The sequence below is a fragment of the Pristiophorus japonicus genome, unplaced genomic scaffold (genome assembly GCF_044704955.1).
Source record: "Pristiophorus japonicus isolate sPriJap1 unplaced genomic scaffold, sPriJap1.hap1 HAP1_SCAFFOLD_1090, whole genome shotgun sequence".
NCBI classification, from domain to species: domain Eukaryota; kingdom Metazoa; phylum Chordata; class Chondrichthyes; family Pristiophoridae; genus Pristiophorus; species Pristiophorus japonicus.
The window spans coordinates 60,748-73,473 of NW_027250746.1; the positions used below are offsets into that span (position 1 = coordinate 60,748).

The 12,726-nt window shown below is 64.8% G+C and overlaps 1 protein-coding gene across 1 annotated transcript in view; it reads left to right on the plus strand.

Moving 5' to 3' along the window:
* Positions 1–11,919, plus strand: part of nop2 (NOP2 nucleolar protein homolog (yeast)) — a gene marked incomplete at its 5' end in the record, with an annotated part of 61,137 nt that extends 49,218 nt beyond the window's left edge. The window contains 5 exon segments of the mRNA XM_070870025.1: positions 7,934–8,073; positions 9,859–9,948; positions 10,032–10,154; positions 11,329–11,426; positions 11,560–11,919. Of these exon segments, the coding sequence (XP_070726126.1) occupies positions 7,934–8,073; positions 9,859–9,948; positions 10,032–10,154; positions 11,329–11,426; positions 11,560–11,917 (809 nt within the window).
* Between the last annotated feature and the right edge of the window lie 807 nt (positions 11,920–12,726).

A 12,726-nucleotide genomic window follows, 5' to 3' on the forward strand; every position in this document is an offset into this window, starting at 1 on the left:
CCTCAGTACTGCCCCTCCGACAGTGCGGCGCTCCCTCAGTACTGCCCCTCCGACATTGCGGCACTCCCTCAGTACTGCCCCTCCGACAGTGCGGCTCTCCCTCAGTACTGCCCCTCCGACAGTGCTGCACTCCCTCAGAACTGCCCCTCCGACAGTGCGGCGCTCCCTCAGTACTGCCCCTCCGACAGTGCGACGCTCCCTCAGTACTGACCCTCCGACAGTGCGGCGCTCCCTCAGTACTGCCCCTCCGACTGTGCGGCGCTCCCTCAGTACTGCCCCTCCGACTGTGCGGCGCTCCCTCAGTACTGCCCCTCCGACAGTGCGGCGCTCCCTCAGTACTGCCCCTCCGACAGTGCGGCGCTCCCTCAGTACTGCCCCTCCGACAGTGCGGCGCTCCCTCAGTACTGCCCCTCCGACAGTGCGGCGCTCCCTCAGTACTGCCCCTCCGACATTGCGGCGCTCCCTCAGTACTGCCCCTCCGACAGTGCGGCGCTCCCTCAGTACTGACCCTCCGACAGTGCGGCGCTCCCTCAATACTGCCCCTCCGACTGTGCGGCGCTCCCTCAGTGCTGCCCCTCCGACTGTGCGGCGCTCCCTCAGTATTACCCCTCCGACAGTGCGGCGCTCCCTCAGTACTGCCCCTCCGACAGTGCGGCGCTCCCTCAGTACTGCCCCTCCGACAGTGCGGCGCTCCCTCAGTACTGCCCCTCCGACAGTGCGGCGCTCCCTCAGTACTGCCCCTCCGACAGTGCGGCTCTCCCTCAGTACTGCCCCTCCGACAGTGAGACACTCCCTCAGTACTGCCCCTCCGACAGTGCGGCGCTCCCTCAGTTCTGCCCCTCCGACAGTGCGGCTCTCCCTCAGTACTGCCCCTCCGACAGTGCGGCGCTCCCTCAGTACTGCCCCTCCGACAGTGCGGCGCTCCCACAGTACTGCTCCTCCGACAGTGCGGCGCTCCCACAGTACTGCTCCTCCGACAGTGCTGCTCCCCCTCAGTACCTCAGTCTCAGTGGGGTCTAGGGGAGCTGGGATGTGGATGAGGGGCTACAAAAACGGTGACAGAGGGAGGGGTAAGTGTGCGGAACTGGGTGGCTGAGGGTGGGCGCTGGGGGAGGAGTGACAGTGTGATGGTGGGGATGGAGGCTACGGGTAAGGAGATGGTGGGGGGGGAGGGTTAAAGGTGTTGGAGGGTGGGGGAGGGGTAAGGGTGTGGGACTGGGGGAGGGGTAAGGGTGTGGGACTGGGGGAGGGGTAAGGGTGTGGGACTGGGGGAGGGGTGAGGGTGTGGGACTGGGGGAGGGCTAAGGGTGTGGGACTGGGGGAGGGGTAAGGGAGTGCGACTGGGGGAGGGATGTGGGACTGGGGGAGGGTTGTGGGACTGGGGGAGGGGTGAGGGTGTGGGACTGGGGGAGGGCTAAGGGAGTGGGACTGGGGGAGGGGTAAGGGAGTGGGACTGGGGGAGAGGTGTAGGACTGGGAGAGGGGTGTGGGACTGGGGGAGGGTTGTGGGACTGGGGGAGGGGTGAGGGTGTGGGACTGGGGGAGGGTTGTGGGACTGGGTGAGGGTGTGGGACTGGGGGAGGGGTGAGGGTGTGGGACTGGGGGAGGGGGAGGGTGTGGGACTGGGGGAGGGGGAGGGTGTGGGACTGGGGATGGGGGGAGGGTGTGGGACTGGGGGAGGGGTAATGGTGTAAGACTGGGGGAGGGGTGAGGGTGTGGGACTGGGGAGGGGTGAGGTTGTGGGACTGGGGGAGGGGTGAGGGTGTGGGACTGGGGGGGGTAATGGTGTGGGACTGGGGGGTGTAATGGTGTGGGACTGGGGGAGGGGTGAGGGGGTGGGACTGGGGGAGGGGTGAGGGTGTGGGACTGGGGCGGTGGGAGGGGGAGGGGTGAGAGTGTGGGACTGGGGGAGGGGTGGGGGTGTGGGACTGGGGGAGGGGTGAGGGGGTGGACTGGGGGAGGGGTGTGGGAGGGGGAGGGGTGTGGGACTGGGGGAGGGGAGGGGTGTGGGACTGGGGGAGGGGTAATGGTGTGGGACGGGGGGGAGGGGTGAGGGTGTGGGACTGGGGGGAGGGGTAATGGTGTGGGACTGGGGGAGGGGTGAGGATGTGGGACTGGGGGAGGGGTGAGACTGGTGGAGGGGTGAAGATGTGGGGGGGGAGGGGTGAGGGTGTGGGACTGGGGGAGGGATGAGGGTGTGGGACTGGGGGAGGGATGAGGGTGTGGGACTGGGTGAGGGGGTGGGACTGGGGGAGGGGTAATGGTGTGGGACTGGGGGAGGGGAGAGGGTGTGAGACTGGGGGAGGGGTAATGGTGTAAGACTGGGGGAGGGGTGAGGGTGTGGGACTGGGGGGGGTAATGGTGTGGGACTGGGGGAGGGGTGGGGGGGTAATGGTGTGGGACGGGGGGAGGGGTGAGGTTGTGGGATTGGGGGGGAGGGGTAATGGTGTGGGACTGGGGGAGGAGTGAGGATGTGGGACTGGGTGAGGGGTGAGACTGGTGGAGGGGTGAAGATGTGGGGGGGGAGGGTGAGGGGGTGGGACTGGGGGGGAGGGTGAGGGGGTGGGACTGGGGGAGGGGTGAGGGGGTGGGACTGGGGGAGGGATGAGGGTGTGGGACTGGGGGAGGGGTGAGGGGGTGGGACTGGGGGAGGGGTGAGGGGGTGGGACTGGGGGAGGGGGGACTGGGGATGGGGTAATGGTGTAAGACTGGGGGAGGGGTGATGGTGTGGGACTGGGGGAGGGGTGAGGGTGTGGGACTGGGGAAGGGGTGAGGGTGTGGGACTGGGGGGAGGGGTGAGGGTGTGGGACTGGGGGGAGGGGTGAGGGTGTGGGACTGGGGGGTGGGGTAATGGTGTGGGACTGGGGGAGGGGTGAGGGTGTGGGATTGGGGGAGGTGAGAGTGTGGGACTGGGGGAGGGGTGAGGGTGTGGGACTGGGGGGGGTGGGGGGGGTAATGGTGTAGGACTGGGGGGCGGGTGGGGGGGGTAATGGTGTGGGACTGGGGGGGAGGGGTAAGGGTGTGGGACTGGTGGAGGTGTGAGGATGTGGGACTGGGTGAGGGGGTGGGACTGGGGGAGGGGTAATGGTGTGCGTCTGGGGGAGGGGTGAGGATGTGGGACTGGGTGAGGGGGTGGGACTGTGTGGGGGGTGGGACTGGTGGAGGGGTGAAGGTGTGGGGGGGAGGGGGTAAGGGGGTGGGACTGGGGGAGGGGTGATGGTGTGGGGGGGAGGGGTGAGGGGGTGGGACTGGGGGAGGGATGTGGGACTGGGGGAGGGGTGTGGGACTGGGGGAGGGGTGAGGGGGTGGGACGGGGGAGGGGTAATGGGGTGGGGGGAGAGGTAATGGTGTGGGACTGGGGGAGGGGTGAGGGGGTGGGACTAGGGGGGCGGGGAGGGGTGAGGGGGTGGGACTAGGGGGGTGAGGGGGTGGGACTAGGGGGGCAGGGAGGGGTAATGGTGTGGGACTGGGGGAGGGGTGAGGGTGTGGGACTGGGCGAGGGGTGAATGTGTGGGACTAGGGGGGTGGGGAGGGGTAATGGTGTGGGACTGGGGGAGGGGTGAGGGGGTGGGACTGGGGGAGGGGTGAGGGGGTGGGACAGGGGGTGGGGGGCGAGGGGTAATGGTGTGGGACTGGGGGAGGGGTAAGGGACTGGGGGAGGGGTAAGGGAGTGGGACGAGGGAGGGGTGAGGGTCTGGGGGAGGGGGGAGGGGTGAGGGTGTGGGACTGGGGGAGGGGTGAGGGCTGGGGGAGGGGTAAGGGAGTGGGACGAGGGAGGGGTGAGGGTCTGGGGGTGGGTGGGAGGGGTGAGGGTCTGGGGGTGGGTGGGAGGGGTAATGGTGTGGGACTGGGGGAGGAGGAGGGGTGAGGGTGTGGGACTAGGGGGGCGGGGAGGGGTAATGGTGTGGGACTGGGGGAGGGGGGGAGGGGTAAGGGTGTGGGACTGGGGGAGGGGTGAGGGGGGAGGGGTAATGGTGTGGGACTGGGCGAGGGGTGAAGGTGTGGGACTAGGGGGCGAGGAGGGGTAATGGTGTGGGACTGGGGGAGGGGTGAAGGTGTGGGACTAGGGGGGCGGGGAGGGGTAATGGTGTGGGACTGGGGGAGGGGTGAGGGGGGGAGGGGTGAGGGTGTGGGACTGGGGTAAGGGTGAAGGTGTGGGACTAGGGGGGTGGGGAGGGGTAATGGTGTGGGACTGGGGGAGGGGTGAGGGTGTGGGACTGGGCGAGGGGGGGGAGGGGTGAGGGTGTGGGACTAGGGGGGCGGGGAGGGGTAATGGTGTGGGACTGGGGGAGGGGTGAGGGGGTGGGACTGGGGGAGGGATGAGGGGGTGGGACTGGGGGAGGGGTGAGGGTGTGGGACTGGGGGAGGGGTGAGGGGGGGAGGGGTGAGGGTGTGGGACTGGGGGAGCAGTATGGGAGTGGGACTGGGGGAGGGATGAGGTGGTGGGACTGGGGGAGGGGTGAGGGGGGGAGGGGTGAGGGTGTGGGACTGGGGGAGGGGTGAGGGTGTGGGACTGGGGGAGGGGTGAGGGGGGGAGGGGTGAGGGTGTGGGACTGAGTGAGGGTGTGGGACTGGGCGAGGGGTGAAGGTGTGGGACTAGGGGGGCGGGGAGGGGTAATGGTGTGGGACTGGGGGAGGGGTATGGGAGTGGGACTGGGGGAGGGGGGAGGGGTGAGGGTGTGGGACTGGGTGAGGGTGTGGGACTGGGCGAGGGGTGAAGGTGTGGGACTAGGGGGGCGGGGAGGGGTAATGGTGTGGGACTGGGGGAGGGGTATGGGAGTGGGACTGGGGGAGGGGTAATGGTGTGGGACTGGGGGAGGGGTATGGGAGTGGGACTGGGGGAGGGATAATGGTGTGGGACTGGGGGAGGGGTATGGGAGTGGGACTGGGGGAGGGGGTGGGACTGGGGGAGGGGTAATGGTGTGGGACTGGGGGAGGGGAGAGGGTGTGAGACTGGGGGAGGGGTAATGGTGTAAGACTGGGGGAGGGGTGAGGGTGTGGGACTGGGGGGGGTAATGGTGTGGGACTGGGGGAGGGGTGGGGGGGGTAATGGTGTGGGACGGGGGGAGGGGTGAGGTTGTGGGATTGGGGGGGAGGGGTAATGGTGTGGGACTGGGGGAGGGGTGAGGATGTGGGACTGGGTGAGGGGTGAGACTGGTGGAGGGGTGAAGATGTGGGGGGGGAGGGTGAGGGGGTGGGACTGGGGGGGAGGGTGAGGGGGTGGGACTGGGGGAGGGGTGAGGGGGTGGGACTGGGGGAGGGATGAGGGTGTGGGACTGGGGGAGGGGTGAGGGGGTGGGACTGGGGGAGGGGTGAGGGGGTGGGACTGGGGGAGGGGGGACTGGGGATGGGGTAATGGTGTAAGACTGGGGGAGGGGTGATGGTGTGGGACTGGGGGAGGGGTGAGGGTGTGGGACTGGGGAAGGGGTGAGGGTGTGGGACTGGGGGGAGGGGTGAGGGTGTGGGACTGGGGGGAGGGGTGAGGGTGTGGGACTGGGGGGTGGGGTAATGGTGTGGGACTGGGGGAGGGGTGAGGGTGTGGGATTGGGGGAGGTGAGAGTGTGGGACTGGGGGAGGGGTGAGGGTGTGGGACTGGGGGGGGTGGGGGGGGTAATGGTGTAGGACTGGGGGGCGGGTGGGGGGGGTAATGGTGTGGGACTGGGGGGGAGGGGTAAGGGTGTGGGACTGGTGGAGGTGTGAGGATGTGGGACTGGGTGAGGGGGTGGGACTGGGGGAGGGGTAATGGTGTGCGTCTGGGGGAGGGGTGAGGATGTGGGACTGGGTGAGGGGGTGGGACTGTGTGGGGGGTGGGACTGGTGGAGGGGTGAAGGTGTGGGGGGGAGGGGGTAAGGGGGTGGGACTGGGGGAGGGGTGATGGTGTGGGGGGGAGGGGTGAGGGGGTGGGACTGGGGGAGGGATGTGGGACTGGGGGAGGGGTGTGGGACTGGGGGAGGGGTGAGGGGGTGGGACGGGGGAGGGGTAATGGGGTGGGGGGAGAGGTAATGGTGTGGGACTGGGGGAGGGGTGAGGGGGTGGGACTAGGGGGGCGGGGAGGGGTGAGGGGGTGGGACTAGGGGGGCGGGGAGGGGTAATGGTGTGGGACTGGGGGAGAGGTGAGGGGGTGGGACTAGGGGGGCGGGGAGGGGTAATGGTGTGGGACTGGGGGATGGGTGAGGGGGTGGGACTAGGGGGGCAGGGAGGGGTAATGGTGTGGGACTGGGGGAGGGGTGAGGGGGTGGGACTGGGCGAGGGGTGAATGTGTGGGACTAGGGGGGTGGGGAGGGGTAATGGTGTGGGACTGGGGGAGGGGTGAGGGGGTGGGACTGGGGGAGGGGTCAGGGGGTGGGGGGCGAGGGGTAATGGTGTGGGACTGGGGGAGGGGTAAGGGACTGGGGGAGGGGTAAGGGAGTGGGACGAGGGAGGGGTGAGGGTCTGGGGGAGGGGGGAGGGGTGAGGGTGTGGGACTGGGGGAGGGGTGAGGGCTGGGGGAGGGGTAAGGGAGTGGGACGAGGGAGGGGTGAGGGTCTGGGGGTGGGTGGGAGGGGTGAGGGTCTGGGGGTGGGTGGGAGGGGTAATGGTGTGGGACTGGGGGAGGGGGAGGGGTGAGGGTGTGTGACTAGGGGGGCGGGGAGGGGTAATGGTGTGGGACTGGGGGAGGGGGGGAGGGGTAAGGGTGTGGGACTGGGGGAGGGGTGAGGGGGGAGGGGTAATGGTGTGGGACTGGGGGAGGGGTGAAGGTGTGGGACTAGGGGGCGAGGAGGGGTAATGGTGTGGGACTGGGGGAGGGGTGAAGGTGTGGGACTAGGGGGGCGGGGAGGGGTAATGGTGTGGGACTGGGGGAGGGGTGAGGGGGGGAGGGGTGAGGGTGTGGGACTGGGGTAAGGGTGAAGGTGTGGGACTAGGGGGGTGGGGAGGGGTAATGGTGTGGGACTGGGGGAGGGGTGAGGGTGTGGGACTGGGCGAGGGGGGGAGGGGTGAGGGTGTGGGACTAGGGGGGGCGGGGAGGGGTAATGGTGTGGGACTGGGGGAGGGGTGAGGGTGTGGGACTGGGGGAGGGGGGAGGGGTGAGGGTGTGGGACTGGGCGAGGGGTGAAGGTGTGGGACTAGGGGGGCGGGGAGGGGTAATGGTGTGGGACTGGGGGAGGGGTGAGGGGGTGGGACTGGGGGAGGGATGAGGGGGTGGGACTGGGGGAGGGGTGAGGGTGTGGGACTGGGGGAGGGGTGAGGGTGTGGGACTGGGGGAGGGGTGAGGGGGGGAGGGGTGAGGGTGTGGGACTGAGTGAGGGTGTGGGACTGGGGGAGGGGTATGGGAGTGGGACTGGGGGAGGGGTAATGGTGTGGGACTGGGGGAGGGGTATGGGAGTGGGACTGGGGGAGGGGTAATGGTGTGGGACTGGGGGAGGGGTATGGGAGTGGGACTGGGGGAGGCCGCAGGTTGGGGCCCCGGGAGCACTGTGGAGGTACACTACTTCAGTGAGCAGCACGAGCTGGTGCAGGAGGGCGATGATTGGAGCGTGGGCAGGTACAGCAGGAGCGGTGAGAGAACGTGGAGGGATGTGATTGGGGCCCAGGGGAGGCGTGAGTTCGGGGCCCAAGGCCAGCCCACACTGCAATATGTGAGCGCACTGGGTCCGTGAAGCAGACCAGGTCTCCAGTCGTCCTGGTTAACCCTTGACCCTGGACCAAGGCCTAGCTCTGTTGAGCCCGTGTGGTGGCTGGTGTGCAACGGTCACCCCACGTTAAAACAATCCACGCACACGCATCTTCCACCCCTCAGGATCTCGTTCATTGAAACACCGGTGAACTTGTCACTTTTTGGCCTGGAAGCAAGTCATCCTCGTTTCGAGGGAGCGCCTATGACTGAGTGACTGACTGACTAAGGTCTTTCTGCTGACTCCACTTTACGTTCCGCCATGTGTTCCCTCCCGCTGTAGCTCAGCTGATGAAGAACACTGGTGTGATCGTGGCCAATGATCCCAGCAGCGATCGCTTGAAGAGTGTCGTGGGGAACCTCCATCGACTGGGAGTCACCAATACCATCATCTCCAACTGTGACGGGCGGGAGTTTCCAAAGGTCAGTGTTGTCACATGTCCGGCAGTCTACACACCTCCCGAACCCAGGGGTCACTGGACAGGGACCAGGAGCAGGAACCCGGGCTGATTCATCCCCCTCCCTAACCCAGGAGTCACTGGACAGGGATCAGGAGCAGGAATCCGGGCTGATTCACCCCCCTCCCGAACCCAGGGGTCACTGGACAGGGACCAGGAGCAGGAATCCGGGCTGATTCACCCCCCTCCCTAACCCAGGGGTCACTGGACAGAGATCAGGAGCAGGAACCCGGGCTGATTCACTCCCCTCCCTAACCCAGGGGTCACTGGACAGGGATCAGGAGCAGGAATCCGGGCTGATTCACCCCCCTCCCTAACCCAGGGGTCACTGGACAGGGATCAGGAGCAGGAACCCGGGCTGATTCACCTCCCTCCCTAACCCAGGGGTCACTGGACAGGGATCAGGAGCAGGAATCCGGGCTGATTCACCCCCCTCCCTAACCCCGGGGTCAGGAGCAGGAACCCGGGCTGATTCACCTCCCTCCCTAACCCAGGGGTCACGGTTGCAGCACAGAAGATGGCCCTTCTGCCGGTCGAGCCTGTGTCGGCTCACTGCAAGAGCACCTCTGAAGGTGGGTGGAGGGGTAAGGGAGTGGGACTGGGGGGGGGTGGGGTAAGGGAGTGGGACTGGGGGGGGGTAAGGGAGTGGGACTGGGGGGGTAAGGGAGAGGGACTGGGGGGGGGAGGGTTAGGGAGTGGGACTGGGGGGGGGTAAGGGAATGGGACTGAGGGGGGGTGGGGAGGGAGGGGTAAGGGTGTGGGACTGGGGGGGGTAAGGGGGAGGGACTGGGGGGGGGAGGGGTAAGGGTGTTGGACTGGGGGAGGGTTGACTTATGAGGAAAGGTTGAGGAGGTTGGGCCTCTACTCATTGGAGTTCAGAAGAATGAGAGGTGATCTTATCGAAAGGTATCAGATTATGAGGGGGATTGACAAAGTGGATGCAGAGAGGATGTTCCCACTGATGGGGGAGACTAGAACTAGGGGGGCATGGTCTTAGAATAAGGGGCCGCCCATTTAAAACTGAGATGAGGAGGAATTTCTTCTCTCAGAGGGTTGTAAATCTGTGGAATTCACTGCCTCAGAGAGCTGTGGAAGCCGGGACATTGAATATATTTAAGACAGAAATAGACAGTTTCTTAACCGATGAGGGAATAAGTGGGCGGGCAGGGAAGTGGAGCTGAGTCCATGATCGGATCAGCCACGATCGTATTAAATGGCGGAGCAGGCTCGAGGGGCCGTGTGGCCGACTCCTGCTCCTATTTCTTATGTTCTTATGTAATGATATGGGCGTGTCTAGCCCTGATTGACATGCGATGTAATGATGTGGGCGTGTCTAGCCCTGATTGACAGTGATGTAATGTGGGTGTGTCTGTCCATGATTGACAGGTAATGTATTGATGTGGGCGTGTCTGTCCCTGATTGACAGGCGATGTAATGATGTGGGTGTGTCTGTCCATGATTGACAGGCGATGTAATGATGTGGGTGTGTCTAGCACTGATTGACATGCGATGTAATGATGTTGGCGTGTCTAGCCCTGATTGACAGTGATGTAATGTGGGTGTGTCTGTCCCTGATTGACTTGCGATCTATTGATGTGGGCGTGTCTAGCCCTGATTGACAGTGATGTAATGTGGGTGTGTCTGTCCCTGATTGACAGGTGATGTATTGATGTGGGCGTGTCTGTCCCTGATTGACAGATGATGTGGGTGTGTCTAGCCCTGATTGACAGGTGATGTCCTTTGCCCTCAGGTGATGGGTGGATTTGATCGAGTGCTTCTTGACGCTCCGTGCAGTGGGACCGGCGTCATCGCCAAAGACCCCGCGGTGAAAACCAGCAAGGTGAGCCAGGCCTGGTCAGGCTGTGTTCCCCCTCCCACGCCCCACCGTTTCCCCTCACGAACCACCTCTCGCTCTCTCCCCAGGACGATCGCGATATCAAGCGCTGTGCCCATCTCCAGAAGGAGCTGCTCATCTCTGCCATCGACTCGCTCGACGCCACCTCCGAAACCGGCGGTTACCTGGTCTACTGCACCTGCTCCGTCACGGTGAGAGCCCCCGAGCACAGCAAGATCCCACGGGCAGGCTCGCGGGGCTTACTGGGCTCCTGTTGGGTCAGTGGGGGGGTGGTGTGCGTGCGTCTGTGTGTAGTTCTGCACCTCTGTACCTGAATGAGCAGGGAGACGGGGCCTGGGTTTAACATCGCCCTGAACAGGGAGACGGGGCCTGGGTTTAACATCCCCCTGAACAGGGAGACAGGGCCTGGGTTTATCATCCCCCTGAACAGGGAGACGGGGCCTGGGTTTAACATCCCCCTGAACAGGGAGAGGGGGCCTGGGTTTAACATCCCCCTGAACAGGGAGACGGGGCCTGGGTTTAACATCCCCCTGAACAGGGAGACGAGGCCTGGGTTTAACATCCCCCTGAACAGGGAGACGGGGCCTGGGTTTAACATCCCCCTGAACAGGGAGACGGGGCCTGGGTTTAACATCCCCCTGAACAGGGAGACGGGGCCTGGGTTTAACATCCCCCTGAACAGGGAGACGGGGCCTGGGTTTAACATCCCCCTGTACAGGGAGACAGGGCCTGGGTTTAACATCCCCCTGAACAGGGAGACGGGGCCTGGGTTTAACCCTGAACAGGGAGAGGGGGCCTGGGTTTAACATCCCCCTGAACAGCGAGACGGGGCCTGGGTTTAACATCCCCCTGAACAGGGAGACGGGGCCTGGGTTTAACCCTGAACAGGGAGACGGGGCCTGGGTTTAACATCGCCCTGAACAGGGAGACGGGGCCTGGGTTTAACATCCCCCTGAACAGGGAGACAGGGCCTGGGTTTATCATCCCCCTGAACAGGGAGACGGGGCCTGGGTTTAACATCCCCCTGAACAGGGAGACGGGGCCTGGGTTTAACATCCCCCTGAACAGGGAGAGGGGGCCTGGGTTTAACATCCCCCTGAACAGGGAGACGGGGCCTGGGTTTAACATCCCCCTGAACAGGGAGACGAGGCCTGGGTTTAACATCCCCCTGAACAGGGAGACGGGGCCTGGGTTTAACATCCCCCTGAACAGGGAGACGGGGCCTGGGTTTAACATCCCCCTGAACAGGGAGACGGGGCCTGGGTTTAACATCCCCCTGAACAGGGAGACGGGGCCTGGGTTTAACATCCCCCTGAATTCTGTGATTGCTGCCTCTCCCATTATTTGCACCTCTCTGTTCCCCAGGTTGAGGAGAACGAGTGGGTGGTGGATTATGCTTTGAAAAAGCGCAACGTCAAACTGGTTCCCACTGGGTTAGACTTTGGCAAAGAAGGTTTCACGAGGTGAGTGCTGATTTCCGGCTTTGTGCAGTGGGGCGGCCCCTTACCCTGACTGAACGGTGGCTCTGTCCCTGACCGCTGACCCTTCCCCGTCTCACGGCCCCGCGTCTGTCTGTCTCTCTCTCTCTGTCCGCAGGTTCCAGGAGCGGCGATTCCATCCCTCGCTACATCTGACCCGACGATTCTACCCCCACACCCACAACATGGACGGCTTCTTCGTGGCCAAGTTCAAGAAGTTCGCCAACTCCGTGCCCCCGGCGGCTGCCCAGGGGGCGGAGCCAGAGACGGCGCACGCCGCCGCCACCGCCGAGGGTCAGGGGCCGAAGGTCGCCGTGCTGCCGCCACCCCCCGGGAAGAGGCCGAAGAGGCCGCAGACGGGGCAGAAGGGCAAGCCCCACAGGGTCGGAGGTCGCGCCAAGCTGAAACTGCAGAAAACGCTGCAGGGCTCTGGGGTCAGAGGTCGGGGGAGGGCCAAGCCGCAGAAGACTCGGTGAGAGGTCGGCGGGGGGGGGGGGGGGGTGGGGCGATGTTGGGGGTCAGGGGTCGAATTTCAAAGAAGGGTCAGAGGTCGGGGAAAGGCGAGCAGAAGATTGAGAGAGGGGGCCGGGGGTCATAGGACGGCGGGGGATACGGGAATGGCCCTGTAGTGAAGGCTCTGACCCTTCCCCTATGACCCCCCTTGGGGAGAGCCGGTTTAACGTCTGACCTCAGTTTTGTAATTTTATTCTGATCTGTTTTTACAATAAAACTTGCCGATTAAGAAAGCAAATGGTATGCTGGCCTTTATTACAAGAGGATTTGAGTATAAGAGTAAATACGCCTTACTGCAATTATATCTACATCCAAGCTCATGGTCTACAGGGCTGTAGTGATACCCGCCCTCCTGTATGACTCAGAGACATGGACCATGTACAGTAGACACCTCAAGTCACTGGAGAAATACCACCAACGATGTCTCCGCAAGATCCTGCAAATCCCCTGGGAGGACAGACGCACCAACGTTAGCGTCCTCGACCAGGCCAACATCCCCAGCATCGAAGCACTGACTACACTCGATCAGCTCTGCTGGGCAGGCCACATTGTCCGCATGCCGGACACGAGACCCAAAAAAATACTGGCGACCGCGGCAGTGCTCCCTCTGCTTTAATGGCGGCCGCACCGCCATTTTACACACGGCGCACGGACAGGATAGAAAACTGCCAGGGGCACCATGCAGCATCCAGACGACGTGAGTTTTGCCTGCCGGGGCGGGGGTTGGGGATTGGCAGAAGTGGGGACCGCTGGAAAAAGCAGCGGGGGTGTT